The sequence below is a fragment of the Nomascus leucogenys genome, chromosome 19 (assembly GCF_006542625.1).
Source record: "Nomascus leucogenys isolate Asia chromosome 19, Asia_NLE_v1, whole genome shotgun sequence".
Classification (NCBI taxonomy): Eukaryota; Metazoa; Chordata; class Mammalia; order Primates; family Hylobatidae; genus Nomascus; species Nomascus leucogenys.
In genome coordinates, this window is record NC_044399.1 from 69498248 (window position 1) to 69522323 (window position 24076).

The 24076-nt window shown below is 52.8% G+C and overlaps 1 protein-coding gene and 1 non-coding gene across 3 annotated transcripts; both read right to left on the reverse strand.

Annotated features, from left to right (window-relative positions):
* Nucleotides 1-2682: 2682 nt before the first annotated feature.
* LOC115831618 lies at nt 2683-2820 on the reverse strand. The gene has a single exon (XR_004027142.1). It is a non-coding gene; the product is annotated as a small nucleolar RNA SNORA69 (small nucleolar RNA).
* A 7133-nt stretch (nt 2821-9953) lies between these two features.
* Nucleotides 9954-22538, reverse strand: ARHGEF15 (Rho guanine nucleotide exchange factor 15). Of its 2 annotated transcripts, none has more exons than XM_003274653.3 (16): nt 22433-22538; nt 20134-20783; nt 19520-19852; nt 19234-19288; nt 17503-17561; nt 17190-17401; nt 16894-17054; nt 16561-16713; nt 16337-16466; nt 13995-14069; nt 13793-13885; nt 13545-13705; nt 13296-13448; nt 13060-13142; nt 12851-12955; nt 9954-11629 (listed from the first exon to the last, which is right to left on the reverse strand). In XM_003274653.3, the coding sequence occupies exons 2-16, from the start codon at nt 20732-20734 to the stop codon at nt 11478-11480; spliced, it is 2526 nt and encodes an 841-aa protein (XP_003274701.1). In that variant the 5' UTR covers nt 20735-20783; nt 22433-22538; the 3' UTR covers nt 9954-11477. The 2 variants fall into 2 exon arrangements, with proteins under 2 accessions (XP_003274701.1, XP_030656087.1); XM_030800227.1 differs by lacking the exon at nt 22433-22538 and adding an exon at nt 21909-21950.
* Nucleotides 22539-24076: the final 1538 nt, after the last annotated feature.

Here is a 24076-nt window from a genome sequence, read left to right on the forward strand (position 1 = left end):
AAGAAGATGGAGCACCTTATCTGATTGGTGAATGTAGCAGTCAGGATAGGCAAGGTTATGCTATGGTAACAAGCAACTGCGAAATCTCAGTTGCTTAAAACAGCAAAGATTTCTTTGTTGCTCAAGCTCCATGTCACTGTTTGTTGTCTTGGGGCTCCTCTCCATGTCGTCCTCATTCCAGAACATAGGATAATGAAGCAGGTACCACCTGGACCAGTAACTTGCCATATCAAATAGAGAAAGAGTTTGTGGAGCCAATCAAACACAGGCTCTTAAAGCTCCCAACTGGAGGTGACACACGTCACAACTAATGACATGTAACTGGCTAAAGCAAGTCACATACCTGCACTTCACTCTAAGAGGGAGCCCACCATGTTCCCAGAAGAAGAAATGCAACTATTTCATTAATGGGGCAAATAATTAACACAGTGGGTTTGGGAAGAAGGGACATGTGGTGGTTCAGCTTCATCTGGGTTCTCTTTTGGCAACCTGTTCACCTGGAACAGGCATGTGTTCCTGTCTGCTCTTGGTCACACAGTAAAAGCTCCCCAGGACTAGGCAATCAAGGGTAAATTTTTTTTTTTTTTTTTTTTGAGATGGAGTTTCACTCTGTTGCCCAGTTTGGTGTGCAATGGGGTGATCTCGGCTCACCACAACCTCTGCCTCCCGGGTTCAAGTGATTCTCCTGCCTCAGCCTCCCGATTAGCTGAGATTACAGGCATGTGCCACCACGTCTGGCTAATTTTGTATTTTTATTAGAGATGGGGTTTCTCCATGTTGGTCAGGCTGATCTCGAACTCCCGACCTCAGGTGATCCACCCGCTTCGGCCTCCCAAAGTGCTGGGATTATAGGCAGGAGCCACAGCGCCCGGCAAGGGTGAATTATTAAAAAGCCAATTTGACCAGAGAAAATAAAGCCACATTTACAAACATCTTTACCAGTAATAATGGTACTATTTTGATCTACATATGCTTGTCTCCTATTGGTTGATGCCTGAAAACTCATCACTGTGGTTCTAGTGGGGGCTGCAAAGTGGTGAACACGTGACTCAAACTCAATGCGATTGACCCAAGGCCAGGCGTGCAGTGGCTCACACCTGTAATCTCAGCACTTTAGGAGGCCAAGGCCAGCGGATCACCTGAGGTCAGGAGTTCCAGACCAGCCTGACCAAAATGGTGAAACCCGATCTCTAGGCCAGGCACAGTGGCTCATGCCTGTAATCCCAGCACTTTGGGAGGCCAAAGCGGGTGGATCAAGAGGTCAGGAGATCGAGACCATCCTGGCCAACACGGTGAAACCCCGTGTCTACTAAAAATACAAAAAATTAGCCGGGCATGGTGGTGGGCACCTGTAGTCCCAGCTACTTGGGAGGCTGAGGCAGGAGAATGGAGTGAACCCGGGAGGCAGAGCTTGCAGTGATCTGAGATTGCGCCACTGCACTCCAGCCTGGGCGACAGAGAGAGACTCCGTCTCAAAAAGAAAAAAAAAGAAAAAAGAAACCCCATCTCTACTAAAAATACAAAAATTAGCCGACGCATGCCTGTCCTCCCAGCTACTTGGGAGGATGAGGCAGGAGAATCACTTGAACCCAAGAGGCACAGGTTGCAGTGAGCTGAGATTTCACCACTGCACTCTAGCCTGGGCAACAGAGATCATCTCAAAAAAAAAAAAGTGATTGACCCAAGCTAGATCCTTCTAGAGTTCTTCCCTGGGACTTTGTAATTGAAGTTAAGTGCAAAGTCAGTGGTGAAACTATGAGGCTGAACTATGAGTCTATGAGAAATTCCTTTCATTCTGGGGGAATCCTCACTCCTCTGCCCACTGACCCCCGCCCCCACCCTGCTGATTCTCAAAGTATTATTTCAGAATCTACATTCAAATAATACTTTGAATATTACATTCAAAGTATTAGAGTCACTTAACTAATACTTTGTGATACCCACATATATGTATGTGTGAATGTATCTGTGTGAATGTGTATGTACATATATAACGATATGTAGATGCATATATATACACACGTATATATGTTATCCATGAATCATATGTAAGTACTACTACACTAATAGCTTTAAACATTTACAATAATATTATTTTATAAAGGGCATAGTAAGAGTAGAAATATGGGGCCGGGCGTGGTGGCTAACGCCTGTAATCCCAGCACTTTGGGAGGCTGAGGTGGGCAGATCACCTGAGGTCAGGAGTTCAAGATCAAACTAACCAATATGGTGAAACCCCATCTCTTCTAAAAATACAAAAATTAGCCAGGAGTGGTGGCACACACCTATAATCCCAGCTACTCAGGAGGCTGAGGCAGGAGAATCAATTGAACCCAGGGGGTGAAGGTTGCAGTGAGCCAAAATCACGCCACTGCATGCCAGCCTGGGCAACAGAGCAAGACGCTGTCTCAAAATAAAAAGATTAAAAATATGGAATGTTTTTAAATATTTACTTCTCATCCCCGTGGATCATCATATATATGCTGCTTCCAGAACACTTTGAATATAGCCAGAACTCTCGAGTGAGACTGTCAGATGCAGATGCTATCTCTGCCAATTGCTAGCTCTGTGAACCTGAAATACTTAACCTCTTTGTGCCTCAGTTTCTTCTGAGAGAATGAAACCAACATGCAATGTTCTGTATTTTCATTCTGGTATTCTTTTATTTTATTTTTTCCTTAGAATTGTCCATTTCAATCTGTCATGATTTTACTCTTACAAAGACAAAATCAAAAATCATTAAAACAGCTTTTCTTTCAGCAGGATAATGATGGTATTTAGTATTTCACAAAATGAAGCACTGTAATTGCAGCTTGCTTTTCACTCTAACATTCTAAATGCCCAATCTAGTCTTTTTTTTTTTTTTTTTTTTTTTTTTTTTCTGAGACAGAGTTTCACTCTTGTTGCCCAGGCTGGAGTGCAATGGTGCCATCTCGCCTCACCGCAAACTCCACCTCTCGGGTTCAAGCGATTCTCCTGCCTCAGCCTCCCAAGTAGCTGGGATTGCAGGCATGTGCCACCACACCCAACTAATTTTTGTATTTTTAGTAGAGATGGGGTTTCACCATATTGGTCAGGCTGGTCTCGAACTCCTGACCTCAAGTGATCCACGTGCCCTGGCCTCCCAAAGTGCTGGGATTACAGGCGTAAGCCACCACGCCCGGCCTGGTCTCATCTTAAATAAAATGGCAAGCCATGATGAGGACCAAATTGAAGCAACTTTGGCAAAGCTACATATTGTAACAAGCAGGCAGACTTGAGGTGGACCTGCCCACCTCAGATTTGCATCCTACCATTTGGGAATCCATTGCATGATCCACAGAGTCTGAACAGGAATGCACACAGGAGAGGAAGAGCTGCCAGTGAGATAAATGGCCTCTCTGGAATAGCTAAGAGTACTATTGTATTGTAGCTTATCTGAATCAGTTAGGACTCTGTAGCTAATAAAAGAAAGGAGACTCAAACTGGTTTAAGGGATAAAGGGAATTTAATGACCTATAGAACTGAAAAATCCAGGCTGGTCTCAGTGGCTCATGCCTGTAATCCCAGCACTTTGTGAGGCCGAGGCAGGCAGATCACCTAAGGTCAGGAGTTTGAGACCAGCCTGGCCAACATGGTGAAACCTCATCTCTACTAAAAATACAAAAATTGGCGGGGCGTGATCGCAGGCACTTGCAATTCCAGCTGCTCAGGAGGCTGAGACAACAGAATCACTTGAACCCGGGAGGCGGAGGTTGCAGTGAGCCATGATCATGCCATTGCACTCCAGCCTGGGCGACAGAGGGTGACTCCATCTAAAAAAAAAAAAAAAAAAATTAGCTTGGCATGGTGGCGCGTGCCTGTAGTCCCAGCTACTAAAGAGGCTGAAGTATGAGAATAGCTTGAACCTAGGAGGCAGAGGGTTGCAGTGAGCTGAGAACGTGCCACTTCATTCCAGCCTGGGCAACAGTGCGAGACCCTGTCTCAAACAAACAAACAAAAATAACTGAAAAATCAAGATATAAGCTTCAGATGAGACTTGATCCTGGAACTCAAGTGATGATAACAAGGACCCGGCTTTCCCCTTGTCTCTCCATTTCCAGTTTTGTGGTGTTGGCTCCTTCATCAGGCTGTATCCAGTGGCCTCCCTAGCAACTCCGAGCTGCCTCTCACTGCACTAAAATGGCAGCCACTGATCCAAACCTTTTATCCTCACACCACAATGTCCAGGGGAAGAGAGAATGGCTCATTCAAGTGGCTATTGGGTGAGTCTCGAATTAACTGTCTCTGAACTCATTGGTCCAAATTGGGACACATACCCATCTCGACCCAATCACAATAACCAAGGGTTGTCTTAAATCAAGGAAGAGTAGCTGGGCGCAGTGCCTCGCCTGTAATCCCAGCACTTTGGGAGGTCGAGTGGGGCAGATCATCAGATCCAGGGTTCAAAACCAGCCTGGCCAATATGGTGAAGCCCTGTCTTTACTAAAAATATAAAAAATTAGCCGGGTGTGGTGGCGCACGCCTGTAGTCGCAGCTACTCGGGAGGCTGAGGCAGGAGAATCGCTTGAACCAGGGAGGCGAAGGTTGCGGTGAGCCGAGATCACGCCACTGCACTGTAGACTGGGCGGCAGTGTGAGACTCCGTCTAAAACAACAACTCAGCGTCACTTTCAAATCCAATTTTTAGTCAATATTTTGTATTCCTTATTGTTAAGGTTCCCCCAAAGTCTGGATTCAATCCCAACGCTTTCTCACAGAGGGCAGCTTCAGGTTTCTAACGGTGGACGGAGTGGGAGAGGCTTCGGTCAGCGGTGGTTGTGAGGCAGTTCGGGCGCAGCCCACGGCTCCATGCCCCGCGGCGGGGGCATGTGCAGGCACCAGCTTGAAAAACTCCATCGGGCGTGGAGCCGACCCATTCGGGTCCGAAGCCAAACCTAGTAGGATCAAGCAGCTGAACGCAGGCCCCGGGAGCTGGTGACTGCCGTTGCGACCTCGAGAGTGCTGCGGGTGGGTGGGAAGGAGGAGTGGCGCGCTCAGGGGACGTCGGAATGGCAGTGTTCTGGACAGCGGGAGCCAGTGCCTCAACTTCCCCAGGAGTCTTCCGCGGGAGCAGCCCACTCCCACACTCCGCCCCGCGTGGCAGGCGAGCGCTGAGAACCAGGAGACATAGCCAGGCCAGGAGACCCCAGAGTCCGGCCAGAAGACGTGCTGAGACCCCGCTGCAGGAAGCGCTGCGCTCACTCACTGAGTCCGGGTCTCCCGCAGAGAGCCAGGGGCAGCCCCGCGGGAGGGGCGGGCGCGGGGCCAGAGCGGGGCCTGGCCACGCCCCGGAGGATGCGGGGAGCCCCGCTAGGGTCGGTGGGACCTCGAGGAGCTCCAGCGCTCTGCTCCCTTTGGTGTCGCCCGAGGCTGCTGGAGGGTGGTGAGACCGTGGCTTGGAGAGGACGTGCTGGGGAGCAAGGTCGGGAACCCGCCAGGCTCGCGGTGGAGCTGTCGCGGGAGAGGCACTGCTGCACCGGGACTGTGGGCTGGCCACCCTGGAGAACCTGAGCCTGTAGTTACCTCTGTAGCTGAACCTGCGAGCATGGAGGGAGGAAAGAGAAGCTTTCTGAGATGGCTGGAGAGCCAGCCAGGCAGAAGGGTTCCGGAAAGGATCACAGGAAGTGGGCTGGAGGGTTCCTTGCGGGTGGAAGGAGGAGGAGAGAGCTAGTGAGCAGGCTTGGGGGGCCGGGGCGTGAGGGGAAGAGGGCGAGGTTCCTCTCTTTCCTCTGTTGCTTGTGGGCATGATTGCAACTCCCACCCCCGCTTATCTGCGATGTTGGCCACAGAGATGTTGACCCGGAGCCCACAGAAGGCCAGCTCAGAGAGAGGCCCGTGCCCTTTACTATCTGCCTTATCTTGTAGGAAAAGAAAAACTTTTTATCTGAGGAAGGCAAGGCTTTTAAAATTATCAGGCCCATCGAGAGGATCGCTTGAGCCCAGGCGTTCCAGACTAGCCTGGGCAGCATGGCGAAACGCCGTCTCTACAAAAAATACAGAAATCCGTCGGGTGTGGTGGCTCCTGCCTGTGGCCCCAGCTACTCAGGAAGCTGAGGCAGGAGGATCGCTTGAGCCCAGGAGGTCGAGGCTGCAGTGAGCCAAGATCGTGCCACTGCACTCCGGCCCGGGTGACAAAGCCAAACCTTGTGACAAAAAAAAAAAAAAAAACATCAGGGCCAGAGAGGAATTAAAATGAGACAACAGTGACATCCCATTACCCCTTTGAGCTATGTATTCACCTCTTGAACTGCTTGCATTGGCTTGCTATTGCCATAAGTAGCTATGAATTAACCTAGTAATGCCACACTGGACACTATAACCCATTCCCTATAGCTTAACAGTATATAGCCAATCACTAATCAAAGAGGTTCCTTTAAACCAATGAGAATTCCTAACAACTTTGTGTCAGCCCACAGCCTACTCCCTGTCCCCCTTTTTTGCCTTTGAAAACCTGCTTGTAACAAAGCCCTAATGGAGCTCATATCTAAGGGTTACTTGGGTCTGAGCCTTCCTGGCAGCTGTCCTCCCTTTGTTTTTTGTTTGTTTGTTTGTTTTTTGTTTTTTGAGATAGAGTCTCACTCTTGTCACCCACGCTGGAGTGCAGTGACATGATCTCGGCTCACTGCAACCACCATCTCCTGGGTTCAAACGATCCTCCTGCCTCAGCCTCCCGAGTGGCTGGGATTACAGGTGGGCACCATGACACCCAGCTAATTTTTTGTATTTTTAGTGGAGACAGGGTTTCACCATGTTGGCCAAGCTGGTCTCGAAGTCATGACCTCAGGTGATCCACCTGCCTCGACCTCCCAAAGTGCTGGGATTACAGGCGTGAGCCACCGTGCCTGGCCCCCTTGGGCTCAAGTAAACGCTTTCAACCATATTTTGTGCCTCAGGCTCTTCCTTTTAGGTTGACAATTGACTCCCAGAATATGGAGGCTTCAGCTATGAGGAGCAGGGCCACGGGTAAAGAGTGCCCACACTGACTCAGAGAGAGGTCCCCAACTGGGGCCAGCTTTCCCACCCTGTCGCCTCAGGAATCTCCCCCCGGGACGCCTGCACCTTTCCTGAGCCTGTGGAAATGTTGGTTTCCTCCACCTCCGCAGCATGATAGACTGTGAGGGAATAAGGTGATAGTGGCTCTAGGGCTCCCCAGCTAACTCAGTGAACCTCTCTGTACTACCCCCACCAGCATGCCTGGAACGCAGACAGGGCACCACTGAGAGGCTTCTCCCACAGGCCCTCCTATGCCACCTATGAGGAAGTTGCAGGAGGCAACCCAGAGGGTCAGGAAGAACACAGGAGGGAGGGGACGCTGGACACCCATAGCAGAGATGCCTGAGGGATGGGGAGGGAGACAATTTGGAATGAGCTGAGTTACCTCCTGCCACCTGTCCTGCAACACCCCCCATCAGCTTCCCTCTTCTGTCCTCTTTACCCCATCCCCATTCCCATCTTCTGTCTATCCACGCTCTCCTTGCTGTGGTCCTCATTCCCCCACATCCGCCCCTTTCCCATATAGCTGTGTTTCATGCCCTTCGGCCCCCTTAGACAGGCCAGCAGAATGCAGACCCCTCAGGACAAACACACTCGGGTCACCCCAAAATGGAAAGCGGGCTCCGAGATAACAGAATCCAACCCCCAAAAGTCAGGAAACATGGCAGTCCCCTCCCTTCCTGTCTTCTCAGTCTCTTTTGGAACATATGGTTGTATTTTATGCAACTTTATGTCTCCAAAATAACCTTTACCTGGTCAGTATCTCCCCATTATCCCACCCTCAGAACATCTGAATTGGAGCATGGGGGCTTTCTTAGTGGCAGGACTCCAGTAAGGGATGAGGAGCCAGGAGAGAAGGTGTATGAGGCACATGTCTGCCCCCGGATGTCTGTCTGTCTGAGTATCCCAGTGTGTCTCCATCTTATGCCAAAGAGGGAGAGAGACGTTGGTGGGGAGGGGCTCCACCTACCAGGACACTTGAAGGGGCACGTGCACCGACTCCCATCCCCACTACCACTACCTTCTGCTCCTGGACTATCCCCCGCTGTTTCCCCATTCGAATGCTCGTTCCCCAGATCTTCCCAGGGCTACTTCCTCTGGAAGTCATCTGGGTCTCAGTTCAAATGTTATCTCTTCCAGGATCTTCCCTAAAGCCACCACCCTCCCCCAAAACATACACACACAACATTCTATGCCACAGCCCTTGCTGTATTTTCTGCTTACTGCTTACTGATTTTATCTTACTGCTGTTTTTTTTTTGTGGAGGGGGTGTTTTGTTTTGTTTTTTGAGATGGAGTTTCACTCTTGTTGCCCAGGCTGGAGTGCAATGCTGCCATCTCAGCTCACTGCAACCTCTGCCTCCTGGGTTCAAGCGATTCTCCTGCTTCAGCCTCCCGAGTAGCTGGGATTACAGGCATGCGCCACCACGCCCCGCTAATTTTGTATTTTTAGTAGAGACGGGGTTTCTCCATATTGGTCAGGCTGGTCTCAAACTCCCAACCTCAGGTGATCCACCCGCCTTGGCCTCCCAAAGTGCTGGGATTACAGGCATGAGCCACTGCGCCCGGCCCTTGTTTTATGAGATGGAATCTCACCGTGTCACCCAGGCTGGAGTGCAATGGCGCCATCTCAGCTCACTGCAACCTCCTGCAACTTCTGCCTCCCAGGTTCGAAGGATTCTCCTGCCTCAGCCTCCCGAGTAGCTGGGACTTACAGGCATGCACCACCACGCCCAGCTAATTTTTGTATTTTTAATAGAGACAAGGTTTCACCACGTTGGCCAGGCTGGTCTCGAACTCCTGACCTCAGGTGATCCGCCCGCCTCGGCCTCTCAAAGTGCTGAGATTACAGGCATGAGCCACTGCACCCGGCCTAATTTTTGTATTTTTAGTAGAGACAGGGTTTTGCCATGTTGGCCAGGCTGGTCTTGAACTCCTGACCTCAAGAGATCCGCCCACCTCAGCCTCCCAAAGTGCTGGGATTACAGGGGTGAGCCACCATGCCTGGCCTGATCTTATCTTACTTATTAATTTTTTTTTTGTTTTTTTTTTTTTTTTTTGAGACGGAGTCTCGCTCTGTCGCCCAGGCTGGAGTGCAGTGGTGCAATCTCAGCTCACTGCAAGCTCCGCCTCCTGGGTTCACGCCATTCTCCTGCCTCAGCCTCTCCGAGTAGCTGGGACTACAGGCGCCCGCCACCACGCCCGGCTAATTTTTTTGTATTTTTAGTAGAGACGGGGTTTCACCGTGGTCTCGATCTCCTGACCTCGTGATCCGCCCGCCTCGGCCTCCCAAAGTGCTGGGATTACAAGCGTGAGCCACCGCGCCCGGCTTTTTTTTTTTTTTTTTTTTTTGAGACAGGGTCTTGCTTTGTCACCCAAGCTGGAGTGCGGTGATGCGAACATGGCACATTGCAGCCTCGACCTCCCGGGGTTAAGCTATCCTCTTGCCTCAGCCTCCCGAGTAACTGGGACTATAGGCGCATGCCACTACGCCTGGGTAATTTTTGTATTTTTTGTAGAGACAGGGTTTCATTATGCTGCCCAGGCTGGTCTCAAACTCCTGAGCTCAAGTGATCTGCCCACCTCGGCCTCCCAAAGTGCTGGGATTACGGGTGCGAGTCACCGTGCCCAGCCCTGACTGCCCTTTTTATCCTTCTTGCTGCATTTTCATCCCCTGCCAGAGCCCCAGGCAGTGCCCAGCCTGCAACAGCCCCCAACCACAGCTGCTGCAAACCCACCACCATCGCCACCACCACCACCACCTGAGATCCCTCAGGAACTGTGAGTGGGCTGACACCCTCAGGTCTTGCACATGACCTTCAAGCCCCAGTTCCCAACAGAACTGACCCCTGCTCTGGACCCCTTTCCAAGCAACCCCATCCCCCTTATAAACCACACTTGGAGACCACTGCTCCTATAAGCACACACTTCCCCGGAGAGCCTCAATACAAATGCACCACTATTTACTGAGGGTTCCCCACATGTCAGGCACCCTGCTGGGGGAGTCTCCAACGTCGTGGACATGCCAAATACCAGTGCTCTTTGCCCTCTGAGTCTCCCGGAGTCCCTGTGCCTCCTGCAGTCAGTGTGACAATGTCAGTCCTGGGCAAGTTGCTGTGCCTGAGCTGAAGGGGAGGCCTCGTCCCGGGCCTGGGCCCCCCTGCCAGCCACTGTCTGCCTTGCTGTCTCTGTTCCTCACCTCCTCTGGTATCATGCGAGGCATTTGCTCATCTGGAAGCAGATGCTCTGGATGGGGTTGGGCAGCCACACCCACTCTCCAATCTCTCCCCACTGTTTGGCCCAGTGTTTCTGCGAGAGGATCAGGACAAAGGCAAGAAAGACCGGGAGGTTCACTGGCTGGCCTGTGGTCCACAGCTCCCGTTTCTTCACCCAGATGCAGGATCTAATGTGGTTCCGAAGCTCAAGGCTGAAGCTGGCTGGTGGATTGTAGTTCCAGTTGAGGGATCTGCAGGCAGGAATTATGGAGGCCAGTATTTGGGGCAAGAAGAAGGGCCTGCAGACTTCAGGGGCCTCAGGACCCAGCTACTGGCCTTCTTCAGTCCCTTGGGCTCCTCTGCCAGGCTGTTGGCTACTCCATAACACTGCCCTGCAACTGCCACGGAACCCTAGCCTCCAAGAGACCCAGAGCTCAGGGCTCTCATCCCCTGGGTGCCAAGCCACACCCAACACAGTCTCTTCTGGAGCTCAGACTTAGCATCTTTCTTGGAGCGAGTAATAGGAAAAATGGGAGGTAAAGGAAGAAATGGAGCACTCAGTCATTTGTGGGTGAGGAGCACAATCACCACACACACACCACAGTCAGCAGAATGCCTTCCCTGATACATATACGCACACATCTACACATGCACGTGCACACACACAGATTTTCTGAGACACACACTCTGAATTCTTCTGGAAGAGAAGAACTGGCTTGAGAGGGCACAGGAAGCATCCAGGTATGGAAACTAGTATTTCCCAGACTCAAAAGACAGGACCAGTCATTGCTGAAGAAACAAGGAGGGTGACTACTGGTCTCTTGGGTCCAGATCACCATTTTCTTTGGCTGGTTGGCTTCCTGCTCATTCCTGTTCCCAATTTTATCCTAGGACTTTATCTCCAATGAGGCCCTTTTTCAACTGCCATGACCTAGATTTGTCTTCCTTGGCCCTGAGCATAGCAGGAATACTCATTGGCCGTAGGCTCTGCCAGCTCAGTACCCATTGGCTGCTCTGCACTAAGCCTCTGTCTCCATTGGCCATACATTCAAGGCATCCTCATTCATTCTTATTGCTGTGGGCTCAGGCAGCCGTTTTCATTGGCTGCCCTGTCCTGAAGCTCAATCTCTATTGGTTGTCACAAGAGGTAGTATCTCCACTGACAGTGAATCCAATGGATGAATGGGCTTTGTTCTCTCCGTGCCACACTGGTAAGTGTCTCCCAACCTGTGCCCCCTCCTCAGCCTGCATTAGGGTGGGGGGGCATTGGGGGTGCCTGAAGAAGGTCCAACAGCCTCGAGAAGCCTCTGGTGCTGGCGAAGGTGCCTCCTCCTTTCGTGTTCCCCTGTGACTTCACACACCAGCTGGGCAGGGAAGGCCCCAGGAAGCCCCTTCAGCCAACCTGGGGGAAGAAAGACAGGGGCTCCAGTGAGGTGGGAGCAGGGATCAGGTGGGAAAGGGGGCCTCATGTGGTCTCAGGCCTTCAGGGTCACTGTAGCTGTGGGAATTCATGGACAAGCCTGGAGCATCGCTAGAAAGGGCATCAGAAGTGGAGGTGACAGCAGCTCGGAGAGGGTCTGGGCTGCTCCTCCGTCAAGCCCTGCAATGGCTGCTCATGTCTCTTGGAGAAAGAGGTGGAGTCCTTGTAGGGACCTGTCAGATCTTGCGTGATCCCATCCCTGCCACTTCTATGACCTCATTTGCTTCTCCCCCTTTCTCTCTCCTGCTAGCCACACTGGCCTCCTTACAGTTCCTCAGTCACACACCAGCTGCAGGGCCTTTGCACTGCCTGCTGCCTCCAGCTGGGACACTCTTCCCCCAGACACCATGGGCCTAAATTAGCTCCATGAAGCTTCATGCTGCCTTCTCAGTGAGGTCCACCTCGGCCTCCCTATTGAAAATTTCAGTCTGCGCAACCCTGGAACTCCTGACCTTCTTTGCTCTGCTCACTTTTTTTTTTTTCCATAACACTCATCACCTTCACATATACTTTATAATTTACTTATCTATTTTGCTCATTGTTTATCGTCTGCCTCCTCTGCTAGAACATAGCTCCAGCAAGGAAGGAAGTGTGATATGTTTGATTCACAGTCCCTAGAACAGCAAGTGGCACTTCGTAGGTGCTTAATAAATATTTATTGAATGAATAAATGAAACACAGCCAGGCGCAGTGGCTCATGCCTGTAATCCCAGCACTTTGGGAGGCTGAGGCAGGAGGATCACTTGAGCCCAGGAGTTCAAGACCAGCCTGAGTAACATAGTGAGACCCCCACCTCCATTAAAAAAAAATAGAAATAAGGCTGGGCACCGGAGGCTCATGCCTATAATCCCAGCACTTTGGGAGGTGGAAGCGGATGGATCACCTGAGTTCAAGACCAGCCTGGCCAACATGGTGAAACCCCATCTCTACTAAAAATACAAAAATTAGCCAGACGTGGTGGTGGGTGCCTGTAATCCCAGCTACTTGGGAGGTTGAGGCAGGAGAATCCCTTGAACCCAGGAGGCAGAGGCTGCAGTGAGCCAAGCTCACACCACTGCACTCTAGCCTGGCTGACAGAATGAGACTCTGTCTCAAAAAATAATAATAATAAATACAAAATAAATAAATGAAAGACTTTCTCACCTTCAGGGGTCTTGTGCAGGTGTTTGGGGGCAGCCCTGGACTCCAGGCTCCGTCCTTCAGTCTTGGCAGGTGCAGACGACTCTGAACACAGTTCCTGGGAACAGTCTGGTTGGGGGTGGGTGACATTAAAGTGATTCTGTTTAGCTTCTCCCCCATATTCCTCTAAGACTCACTTTTTCTTCCCTCCTCCCCTCTAGGGGGATACTCACCACAGTCCTCGTAGATGGTGTCTGAGGAGCAGGGAAGGGGGCCTGGGGTCGGGAAGGCTCCCAGCCAGCGCTGCATGTCTGATCTGGTGGGGATATTGAGAAGTGTCACAGTTGGCCCAAGAGATCCTCTGGGGCTGAGGCAGGAGCCACAGAAGAGAGAGACTGGGGAAGTGGGGGGAGGTCTGAGAGGTCAGATAGGTGTCCCAAGGGTGTTTTCTGAAGGAAACACAACTCACAGGGAAGAAGCTTGGAGTAGCCGGTGGGTGGGGCGGCCCTGGTGGTTGCTGAGAAGGGAGAGGCGGAAGGTAGGGGGTCCAGATGGATCCGGAACCTGCTGGGCCTGGACCAGGGAGCGATGGGCATAGTCCAGAACCTGTAGCCGCTGCCCACTGCCCAGGGATGAGATCGTTCAGAAGGACAGCAGGGGTCCCACTGGACCCCTCCTGCCCACTCCAGCCTGGGCTCCTTCCTTCCCTAGGACTCACCTCTTAGGCTGAGTGATGAGCAGCAGGTCGCTAAAGAGCAGCAGGCAAAGAGGGGTGAAGCGGGGGCGTGAGGCAAAGAGCACGCCCCCCCTCCGGCACCCTAACTCGGTCAGCTCTCCCTGGAATTCCAGGCGCCGTGACCAGGAGACCAGGGGCAGAGCCTGCGAGGAAGCGGAGGCAGAGGAGGTTCTAGCGTGGCAGCAGCAACGTGGGGCAGGGCAAGATGGGGAGCCTGGGCAGGGATGTACCTTGACTTTATGGAAGCGCAGCCTTTGGGTGAGCCGGATCAGCTCTTCAGTCTGCTTCATGCGTCCCACCTCAGCGCTGCAACGCTCGATGATCTAGGTAAGGGGAGCTGTGTCACCCACCCCAGCGAGCAGCCCCCTACTCCCTACCATTTCTCTCTACCACCTTGTCACCTCCCCCTGCTTCAGCTTCCCCCCTGCCCACCTTGCTGACAGCACCCAGGGCCTTCTGGGCATTCTCCTGACGGCTGGACCCCTCTTCTGTCTGGCGCAGGATATTCTGGGGACAAGGAGGAAGGGTGACTGGGCCCCCTGCTCTGTGGCCCTGGGATTCAGAGGTGCCACAGCTCAGAGGACCCTGCCTGCTTTGGCCAGTTTCAACAAAGCTGACAGACCTCATCACTCACCATCTGCAGAACCCTGAGCAAGTCCTGTTACCTCTCTGAGCCTCAGCTTCCCCATCTGTAAAATGGGGCTAATACCCACCTAGCATATCAATAGCATTGTTTTGAGGATTCAAGAAGGTAATATATGTAAAGTGCTTAGCATAGTTCTTGGCACATATTAAAGGTTAAAAACAAGGTTCCTTTTTTTTTTTTTTTTTTGTCGGGAGTCTGGCTCTGTCGCCCAGGCTGGAGTGCAGTGGCACGATCTCAGCTTACTGCAACCTCTGCCTCCCGGGTTCAAGTGATTCTCCTGCCTCAGCCTCCCAAGTAGCTGGGATTACAGGCACCTGCCACAATGCTCGGCTAATTTTTTTGTATTTGTAGTAGAGGCAGGGTTTCACCATGTTGGCCAGGCTGGTCTTGAACTCCCAACCTCAGATGATCCACCCGCCTCAGCCTTCCAAAGTGCTGGGATTACAGGCATGAGCCACCTTGCCGGCCCCGAAGGTTCCTATTATTTTAATAATTATTAAACAAAACTGTTAGTGCAGGCAATATAGCAGAGTAGCTAAGAGTGCTTAGATTACAATTTTGTCTCCATCAATTATTTCTATATGACCTGGGGCAAGTTATGTGACCTGTGCCTTAGCTTTCTCATCTCTAAAGTAGGACAAATAATAGTTCCTACCCTCACATAGTTGTGGGTAAGGTTACACAGGTGTATAGCACTTAGAACTATTCCTAGAAAGCTCAATAGCTATTGAGCTATTATGATTAGTATCATCATTGTTATTGTGTTGTTTACACTGGGGATAGATAAAGCTGAGTAAGATCATAAAGACGCTGATAATCTAGTTGGGAACTCTTCACATAAAGATCCCCCCATTCGCTGGGCTCAGCAGCTCACACCTGTAATGCCAGAGCTTTGAGAAGCTGAGATAGGAGGATTGCTTGCGGCCAGGAATTCAAGACCAGCCTGGCCAACACAGTGAGACCCTGTCTCTATAAAAATAAAAATTAATAAATAGCCAGGCATGGTGGCATTGTAGTACCAGCTACTCTAGAGGCTGAGGCATGAGGATCCCTTGAGCCCAGGAATTTGAGGCTGCAGTGAGCCGTGATCGTGCCACTGCTCTAAAGATCCCCATATTGGGCGACCTGGTTAGAAAGGAGTCTCTGCTTTGCAATAGAAGAGAGTGTCTCAGGCCGGGTGCAGTGGCTCATGCCTGTAATGCCAGCACTTTGGGAGGCTGAGGCGGGTGGACCACATGAGGTCAGGAGTTCGAAAGCAGCCTGGCCAACATGGTGAAACCCCATCTCTACTAATAATACAATAATTAGCCGGGCATGGTAGTCCACACCTGTAATCCCAGCTACTCACAAGTCTGAGGCAGGAGAATCGCTTGAACCCGGGAGGCAGAGGTTGCAGTGAGCCGATATTGTGCCACCGCACTCCAGCCTGGGTGACAGAGTGAGACTCTGTCTCAAAGAAGGAGAAGGAGAAGAGGAGGAGGAGGAGGAGGAGGAAGAGGAGGAAGAAAGTGTCTCAAATCTCAAACTTTTTTTTCCCCAGCATCACCCCACTAAGGTGCCTTTTTTAGATAATTTTCCCTAAACATCTCCCTCACCATGAAAGTTTAATTCTACAGATCTACTGGAACTCTGTTTATGCAGTAAAGCTTAATGGAGTACAACTGTTGGAATAACTATGATTATTTTCACCCCCAAAGAACCAATTTTTACCCCCTTGGGGGTGATATCACCCCAGCTGGGAAGGCATGTGGGTAGAAGAATATAGCCAGAGACAACCTCAAAAACCACTCACACACTCCCCATGAGACCCAGCGAGCAGAAGGGACTTGCCCAAGGTCACTCAGAGAGTCAGTGGCAGAGCTAGGTGTGGAACTCATGTCTCCAGCCAGAGGGCTTTCCCTGCACCTGGACCTGGAGGCAGTCTAGGTAAGGGGAAGAGCACACGGCCCCTAAGGTAGGGCTTGGTGGGTCCTAGGCTGAGAGACCCAGATTCGGAGTTATGATTTGGGGGATTTTATGTTTAAGGTGGAGTAGTGCATGGTGATAGCTGGAGGGCCACAAATCCCTCGGGAGAGTTCTCCAATGGGGTTGGTGGGGCAGAAACGGCCGCCGCAGCCGGGACAGGTACCTGCAGCAGCATGCGGAGCCGGGTGATGCGCTGGAAGGGCAGTAGCAGGAAGGACGGCAGCGGGAGCCGCTCACACTTAGGGAGGCTCTGCAGCCGGCGCAGCTCGGCGGAGAAGCGCACGTTGGTGTCCCTGCAGAAGCAGGCATGGCCAGCGGCTGCCTGGAGGCCCTGGTGCCCCAGCCCCACCCCTCTCCCCAGCTTCCTGCCACCCCTGGGACACTCACATGAGGCGGCTGTAGGTCTCCTCCTGATACTGCTGGTTACGCACATAATCCACATACACCGAGAAAGGCCCCACGGCGTGGGCATGCACCACGTCACACAGGTCGCTGATGTGGGGGGAAGAGCGCACACGGGACAGAAGCGTTGCTAGAAACCTGAAGGAATTGGGGAAGCAAGCAATGGGGCGGGGCAGAGAGCCGGGTCTCCTGGGTTCTTCAGAGAAGGGCTGGGAACTAACCGAGTCCGTAGAAGGAAGGACCTGGGCCCGGGAGAGAGGAAAGGGCGTGCCCAGTAGCCTAAGGGCAGGTTCCCTGGAAAGACGGAAAGCCACTGACCGCTCGCTGACTCCCTGGACTCGCTGCACATTGGAGAAGAGTGTGTGGTGATCGCGGGGGGTGAGCGTGTCCCGGAGTGCCTGGCTCAGCACGAAGGTGTCGGTCAGCAGCCGCAGGGAGCGCAGGTAGGAAGCCTCGGATGTCACCACCTCAAAAAGACTCTAGAAAGAAGAGCAGGCAGTCGTAGGAAGCCCAGTTCACCGTGGGAAGCTAGGACCCTGGGCCCTCCTCCCCATGCCTGACCCACGCAGCCCAACCCCAGCACCCTCTTCCCATCTCCCACTTCCAGCTCCCACCTCCTGCATGCGCCTCTCCTGGGAGCTGAGGGTATCCAGAAGGCCGCTGGCTTGCACAGCCGGAAGCTCCTGCCACAGGGTGTTACGAGGTCCAGGGGGTCGTGGGAAGGTGGGCGCATCTCCAGCATTTGCTGGAGAAGGACTCCCATCCTCACCGACCCCCCACAGCTCCTCTGACAGCACGGCTGCTCGGTAGGTCTGGTACAGAGGTTCTAGAGGGCAAACATAGCACTTCAGGGAAGCCCAGGGCTCCCAAACCCTTCCCCACTGCTTGATGGTCACAGCAGGGACCCTCAGGTCCAGAGGCCCTCACCATCCTGCAGGGGCAGCTCCCAATTCTGCTCCTTCAGCACCTCTAGCCCCTCCTCTTCCCTGTGGAGAAAAGAAAGGGAAGGGAGTCCCCAGGGCCACCACTGCTGCCCACCACAGGGGTGCTTGTTCCCATGCTGGACAGGGCAACCCACGTGCAGGTTGGATGTAGGGACCCTGACGGCTCCCCACATCAAACCTCAGGTTTTTCTTTTTTTTTTTTTTTTTTCTTTTTTGAAGGGGAAAGACAAGGACTCGCTATGTTGCCCAGGCTGGTCTTAAACTCCTGGCCTCAAGCAATCCTGCTACCTTGGCCTCGCAAAGTGTCAGGATTACAGGCGTAAGCTACTTTGCCCAGCCCAAATTCCAGATCTTTTTATGTGCCTTTTAGAGAGGAGCCCCTGAATTAAGTGGGCTTAGTTGACATTCTTATGTCAACTATCGTAGACCAGAGACTTCTGAGTCTCCTTGTCAGCCGTCTCACGTAGCAACCATTGTCTGGAATGCCCTATTTGTGTGTCAAGGAAGCTCAACGTGATGGACAAACTCTCACACCTCCCACCAGCACCTGCATCCCCTTATCTCCCCTGCTCTGGTCATCAGCACCACCACACCCCCACTCGCCCAAGCTAAAAACCACACTAGTAAATATTTGTTGAATAAATGAATGGACCCAGATAACTTCTGATAACAATGGTGAATCTAAGATAATTAACAAGCCTGGATAGCATAGAAGAGATGGTCATGATTGCCAAATAGATTTTCAGACAATAATTGCAATAGAAGGCCGGGCGCGGTGGCTCACGCTTGTAATCCCAGCACTTTGGGAGGCCGAGGCGGGCGGATCACGAGGGCAGGAGATCGAGACCACGATGAAACCCCGTCTCTACTAAAAAATACAAAAAATTAGCCGGGCATGGTGGTGGGCGCCTGTAGTCCCAGCTGCTCGGAGAGGCTGACGCAGGAGAATGGCGTGAACCTGGGAGGCGGAGCTTGCAGTGAGCCGAGATTGCACCACTGCACTCCAGCCTGGGCAACAGAGCGAGACTCCGTCTCAAAAAAAAAAAAAAAAAAAAAAAATTGTAATAGAAGCTCAAGGTGAGGGAAGGGAGTTAAAATGGTGCACCCACTTACTCTGGGCCCGGCTCTTCACAATATCATATCCCCACAATTCCATGAGGTGGTTCCTATGCTTAGCCCCATTTCATAGATGAGGACACTGAGACCCAGGAAGGCTATAGATCTTTTTTTTTTTTTTTTGAGATGGAGTTTCTCTCTTGTCGCCCAGGCTGGAGTGCAATGGCATGATCTTGGCTCCCTGCAACCTCCATCTCCCGGGTCCAAGCAATTCTCCTGCCTCAGCCTCCCAAGTAGCTGGGACTACAGGCACCCATCACCATGCCTGGCTAATTTTTGTATTTTTAGTAGAGACAGGGTTTCACCATGTTAGCCAGGCTGATCTTGAACTCCTGACCTCAGGTGATCCTCCCGCCTCGGCCTCCCAAAGTGCTGGGATTACAGACATAAGCCACCACGCACAGCCTTCTATAAGATCACAGAATTGATAAAGGTCAGAGCTGGGATTCGAAACAAGGGCTGCTTATCTCTAGAGCCCTGGCCCTTGTCCCCTCACCTTTGTGGAGGTGGGATTTAGCTGGAGCTGAAGGTTAGTCTGCCCTCAGGTAGAAGCATGGTGGGGAGAGAACCAGGGAGTAGGGGTGGGGGTGTTTGGTACCTCCCCTCCACAGTTGCTGGAGGAGCATTCCGAGGAGCTTCATCAGGACTGTCCCCTGGAGAGAGAAGCCAGAGTGAAAAGAAAAAAACTCCAGGATCCCCAGCCCAGGACTCCCGACTCTAGCCCCAGCAGGGACGGTTACTATAAAAACTACAACTCTCTTCAGCACCAGAGCAGCAGCTGGTAGGGAAGCAAAGAGCCCAATGCCTGTTGGGGATTGTAGTTTGCTGGGCTTTAGTCCCCCTCCACCCCACAGCCCAGAGGTCCACTCCCCCAGGCCCTGCACCTGTTTGGATTCCATCTTCAGAAGGCAGATCGAGATCTGGCTCTGGGGGGTCCCCGAAAATGGTAGCGTCCTGCCTGACACGAGTTGGTTTGGGAGGCTTGAGGGGTGGCAGGAGTTTGCGCTCAGCAGTGGAGCGGTAGGATGTGAGGACAACGGCAGGGTGACCGATGCTTGGAGGGTTTGGGCGGGAGCGAGAGGTCCGCAGCGGGGAGGCCCGACGGGGGACCCTGGGGATCTCCTCATAGCCCCCCACAGGCACCCATCTGAGCTCCAGGCCAGGCCGGGTGGTGTGGCAGATACAGGGGCAGCAGGGAGGACAGGCCAGGCCAGCATCTGTGGGAGACGGGTAGCCTAAGGAGAAAGCCCTTGCGGCCCAGCTCCACCCCTGCCCAGACCATCTCCATCTTTAACCTGCCCAGCAACTGCAACATCAAGGTCCAGGCATCTATAGATCTCCTCCACCCTGACTCCCTTCAAATCCCGGCATACAGAAACCAGATATCCCAAACATTAAATCCATTTTTGAAAAGGTAGCCCCTGAAAGTTGTTAGCCCTGAAAACGAAGAAGATGGGTGGATTGAGGTCACCCAGCGCCCCCCGCCCCCCACACTCACCTGGAGCACCATTCTCCTGGGACCCACTCCCGGTGAGGGGAGCTTCTCTCTCCCCATTCACATCTGCTCTCACTTGGAGACTTGGCTCCGGGGCATCTGCATCCTGAGCCCGGCCTTCAGCACCCCCTTCGAACCTGCCAGCCAGCCTCCGCACAGTGCCAGGGGCTGAGGCAGAGCCATTCTGAGCCAGGACCCCGGCCATGGGGAGTAGAGGCATGCAGGGTGACCCAGAGGGCTTGGGTGGGGGGACTGGAGACCGGGGAGCAGGTTCTGGGGAGGCGGAGCGCCGAGACACTGGACTAGGTGTGGGAGTGCTGGAAGGTGAGTCTGGAGAAGTCTGGGAGTCGAGGCTGGCTCTAGAAGCTGAGGGGGGCAAAAGAGCAGGGGGCTTGAGGGATGCAGCTGGGGGCTCCCAGAAGATGGGGGCGCACATTGGGGTTGGTGCATCATTGGAGTTTCGGGGTAGTTCTTGTGGAGAGGAGCCATTGTGGGGAGGCCCTGGGGACTGGGCAGCCCTGGAACGAGAAGGAGGGCGGGGGCGTATGATCCGAGGCGGCTTCTGCGTGGGGGGTGTTGCTGCAGGAAGGGACTGGGCTGACATCTTCCTCTGTGCTCTTCAAAGGAGTGAGGTGCTCTGCTGGAGTCATCCCCTGAGGAGGAGGGAGGGAAAGAGAAAGACCCTTAGTGCCCCGCAGGGAGGGTAAACTGAGGCCACTGGAAGGCAGGATTTTGAAGTCAGGAGGGAAGGCTGGTGTGGGAGTTCCAGAGAATCCATAAAACTCAATATGGGATACAGCTGCTCCGTGTCTGCCCACTGAACCGTGTGTCCGTGGAGTGTTGTGGAGGTTTGTGTGTGGTTTGTGTGGGGGGTGGCATGGTGTGTTGTGAGTGTGTGAGTTCTGTGCTTGCCGGGTGGGTGGGCAGGGGAAGAGTGGAGCGTACAGTGTGTGGCGTGTGGCCCTTTAGGAAGTTCTCGGTGTGAGTGTCTGAGATAGCGGTGCCAGGGTGGGTGTGCCATGTGTGTTCTGTGCTGTCTGGGTCTGGGTGCCGTGGGCGCGCCTGTCTGCCGGGCCTGGGCTGCGAGGCGTGCATCACTGTTTCCCTGCTCCACCGGCCCTCCGCCCCCCATTTCCCAGTTCCTCTCTCCGGACTCTCCCTTTCCGGATTATTTTTAGTCTCCTTTTCCTGCCATCAAGATTCCTGGAGCCTCTGACCCCCGGAGATGAGGAGGTCCTGGTGCGGTCTCTCCTGTCCTGAGTCTGATCATCCCCGCCTGCCCTCGGGTCTGGTCACAGAGAGAGGCCCAGCACAGGCATGGGTCTTGCCAGGATGCCTGGAGAGGTGGCTGGGAGAGCAAACCGAAGGAGAGGACCAGTCGGGCCAAGGCACTGCGGCCTGGGTTTCTCTTCCTCCCTCCAGGAAGGAGGCTACAATCCCAAGAAGGCTGCAGGGTCAGGGCTGGGAAGCAGAGGAACCCCCAAACTCCCTTCAGGGCTCAGCAGGAGAGTCAGACCCCTCCAGGCCTCAGATTGGGTCCTTGAGAAATGATGAGGGGAGAACAAGGGGGTTGTAGATGATGGGTCTTGCAGCTCAGTGGCCTCTGTGTTCTGGCAGAAAGTCATTTAGCAAAGTGACCCACACGGTGGTCTTGACCACTGGCCAGCTCCTCCCCAACCCCTGCCCCTCAGGGATCCCACCCCCTCTTGGGTACCTGCATTTACTTCCTTCCCTACCCCCCACTCAGGAACCCAGGTACTCGGGCCCCAAGCACTCACCCTTGAATCCCTTCCACTCTCAGTCACCTCCCAGGGCTGAGTGAGTAGGGGCAGGAAACAGGAATCAGATCCGCCTCCCAACCGGACACCCCCCCTACCTCACAAACCACACCACTCTCCACATGCGCATATCACACGGGGCCCCAGGAGACAGAGGTATCCAGGGTCTCAGAGGTTAAAGGGGTCTGGAGAAAAGCTGAAATTCAGGCTTGGAAAGTGTGTGCGCAGGTTCTACCTGCGCAGCTGTGTGGATCGGGGCTCACAGGGGTGAGGTGGACACGGGTGGGGATGAGGACAAGACGGCAATGGCACAGAGCCCGGCTGGGCAGCATGGGTGTCTGGATGCCTCTGTCTCAGCTAAGGGATGCTGCGTGCGTCCCTCCATATCGAGTCTCACCATCTTTCCCTGGACTTGCACCACCACCTGTCTCCTGAGCCGGGCGTGAGCCAACACCTATTTCACACCGAGGGACCCTCCCGCAGGCTGCCCTCCCTAACTCTGCAGTAGGTCCCCATGAATTTACCTTTATCTTTTTGGAATCAGTTGCTATTTTCAGCCTGTCCTGTCTGCCCCTTGGAGCAAGGAATGCAGGGCTGAGGTCTCCAAGTGTCTGTTCCTGTGATTCTGGGGTGGGAACTCAGGGCCCAGATTGAGATCTCTGCGGAGGAAGCCAGTTCGTCAGCCCCACCCAGCCATTGTGTCTGGCGTGTGTGTGTGTGTGTGTGTGTGTGTGTGTGTGTGTGTGTGTGTGTGTGTGTGTGTAGGGAGAAAAGGGGAGGGCCAGGAGGTAGGACTGAGGAGAGTAGAGGTGTGGACTTGGGGTCTGTCTCCTCCAGGGAGGTATAACATTTGCAGGGGGCCAGGCATGGTTGCTCATCTTTACAATCCCAGCACTTCAGCACTTTGGGAGGGGAAGGTGGGAGGACCAGCCTCAGCAACATAGTGCGACCCTGTCTCTACAAACGATTTTTTAAAAATTAGCCGTGGACAGGCCGGGCGAGGTGGCTCGCGTCTGTAATCCCAGCGCTCGGGGAGGCCGAGGCCGGCGGATCACCTGAGGTCAGGAGTTCAAGACCAGCCTGACTAACATGGTGAAACCCCATTTCTACTAAAAATACAAAAAATTAGCAGGGTGTGGTGGCGGACACCTGTAGTCCCAGCTACTCAGGAGGCTGAGGCAGGAGAATTGCTTGAACCCGGGAGGCACAGATTGCAGTGAGCCGAGATCGCGCCATTGCACTCCAGCCTGGGCAACAAGAGTGAAACCCCATCTCAAAAAAAAAAAAAAAAAAAAAAAATTAGCAAGGCATGGTGGCACTCCCCTGTAATCCCAGAAGAGATTTAATTTTCCAAACAATAAGCCCCAATAAAAACAACATGAAGCAATTAAATTTTTTCCAAAAAAAAATTTTTTTTTGAGGCGGAGTCTTGCTCTGTCGCCTAGGCTGGAGTGCAGTGGTGTGATCTCTGCTCACTGCAACCTCCGCCTCCTAGATTCAAGTGATTCTCCTACCTGTAGTCCCAAGTAGCTGGGATTACAGGCACCTGCCACCATGCCTGGCTAATTTTTTGTATTTTTTAGTAGAGACAGGGTTTCCCCATGTTGGCCAGGCTGGTCTCCAACTCCTGACCTCGTGATATGCCCGACTCGGCCTCCCAAAGTGCTGGGATTACAGGTGTGAGCCGCCACACCCGGCCCCCAAAATTTTATAAACAGTCTATAACATTTTAATCTTGACCATAAGATGTAACTTCCATAACCTTTGTATAACCTTTATAACCTTTATTAAGGAGTCAGTTAATGCTCCAAGAAAACCTTGTTAATCTGACACAGGGGCCCCTATGCTGGTCTTGCATCAGTGTGCGTTTGACATTAATGGTTAATTTATAGAGAAACTGAATTTATTTTGTTTTTCAAAATCAACCCTTACCATCTCACATGCCCACCTCTTCTGCAATAGTCCCTGGGCCTTGAGGAGTTTAATAGCTTTAATTTGTGGCCGTGTGTCTCAGCAATACAGTTATTTTGATTGGCATCTTCTACTGGGCCTGAAGATGAGGCTTTAATTGATGTCAGTTTTTAAGATTTAGCAGAATTGGTGTCCTTTTTAGACCCAAGAATCAAAGCCCTGTAACTCAGTGTCACAAGGACTTTAAAAGCACATAC

Bases quoted from the DNA above. Each gene is read 5' to 3' on its own strand.
- ARHGEF15 (XM_003274653.3), bottom strand. From the start codon at position 20,734: ATGTCAGCCCAGTCCCTTCCTGCAGCAACACCCCCCACGCAGAAGCCG. The intron at 19,289-19,519 runs GTGCAGGGCCTG...TTCTCTCTCCAG, and splicing joins TGAAGATGGAATCCAAACAG to GGGACAGTCCTGATGAAGCT. The intron at 13,449-13,544 runs GTGAGTCCTAGG...ATCCCTGGGCAG, and splicing joins CTCATCACTCAGCCTAAGAG to TGGGCAGCGGCTACAGGTTC.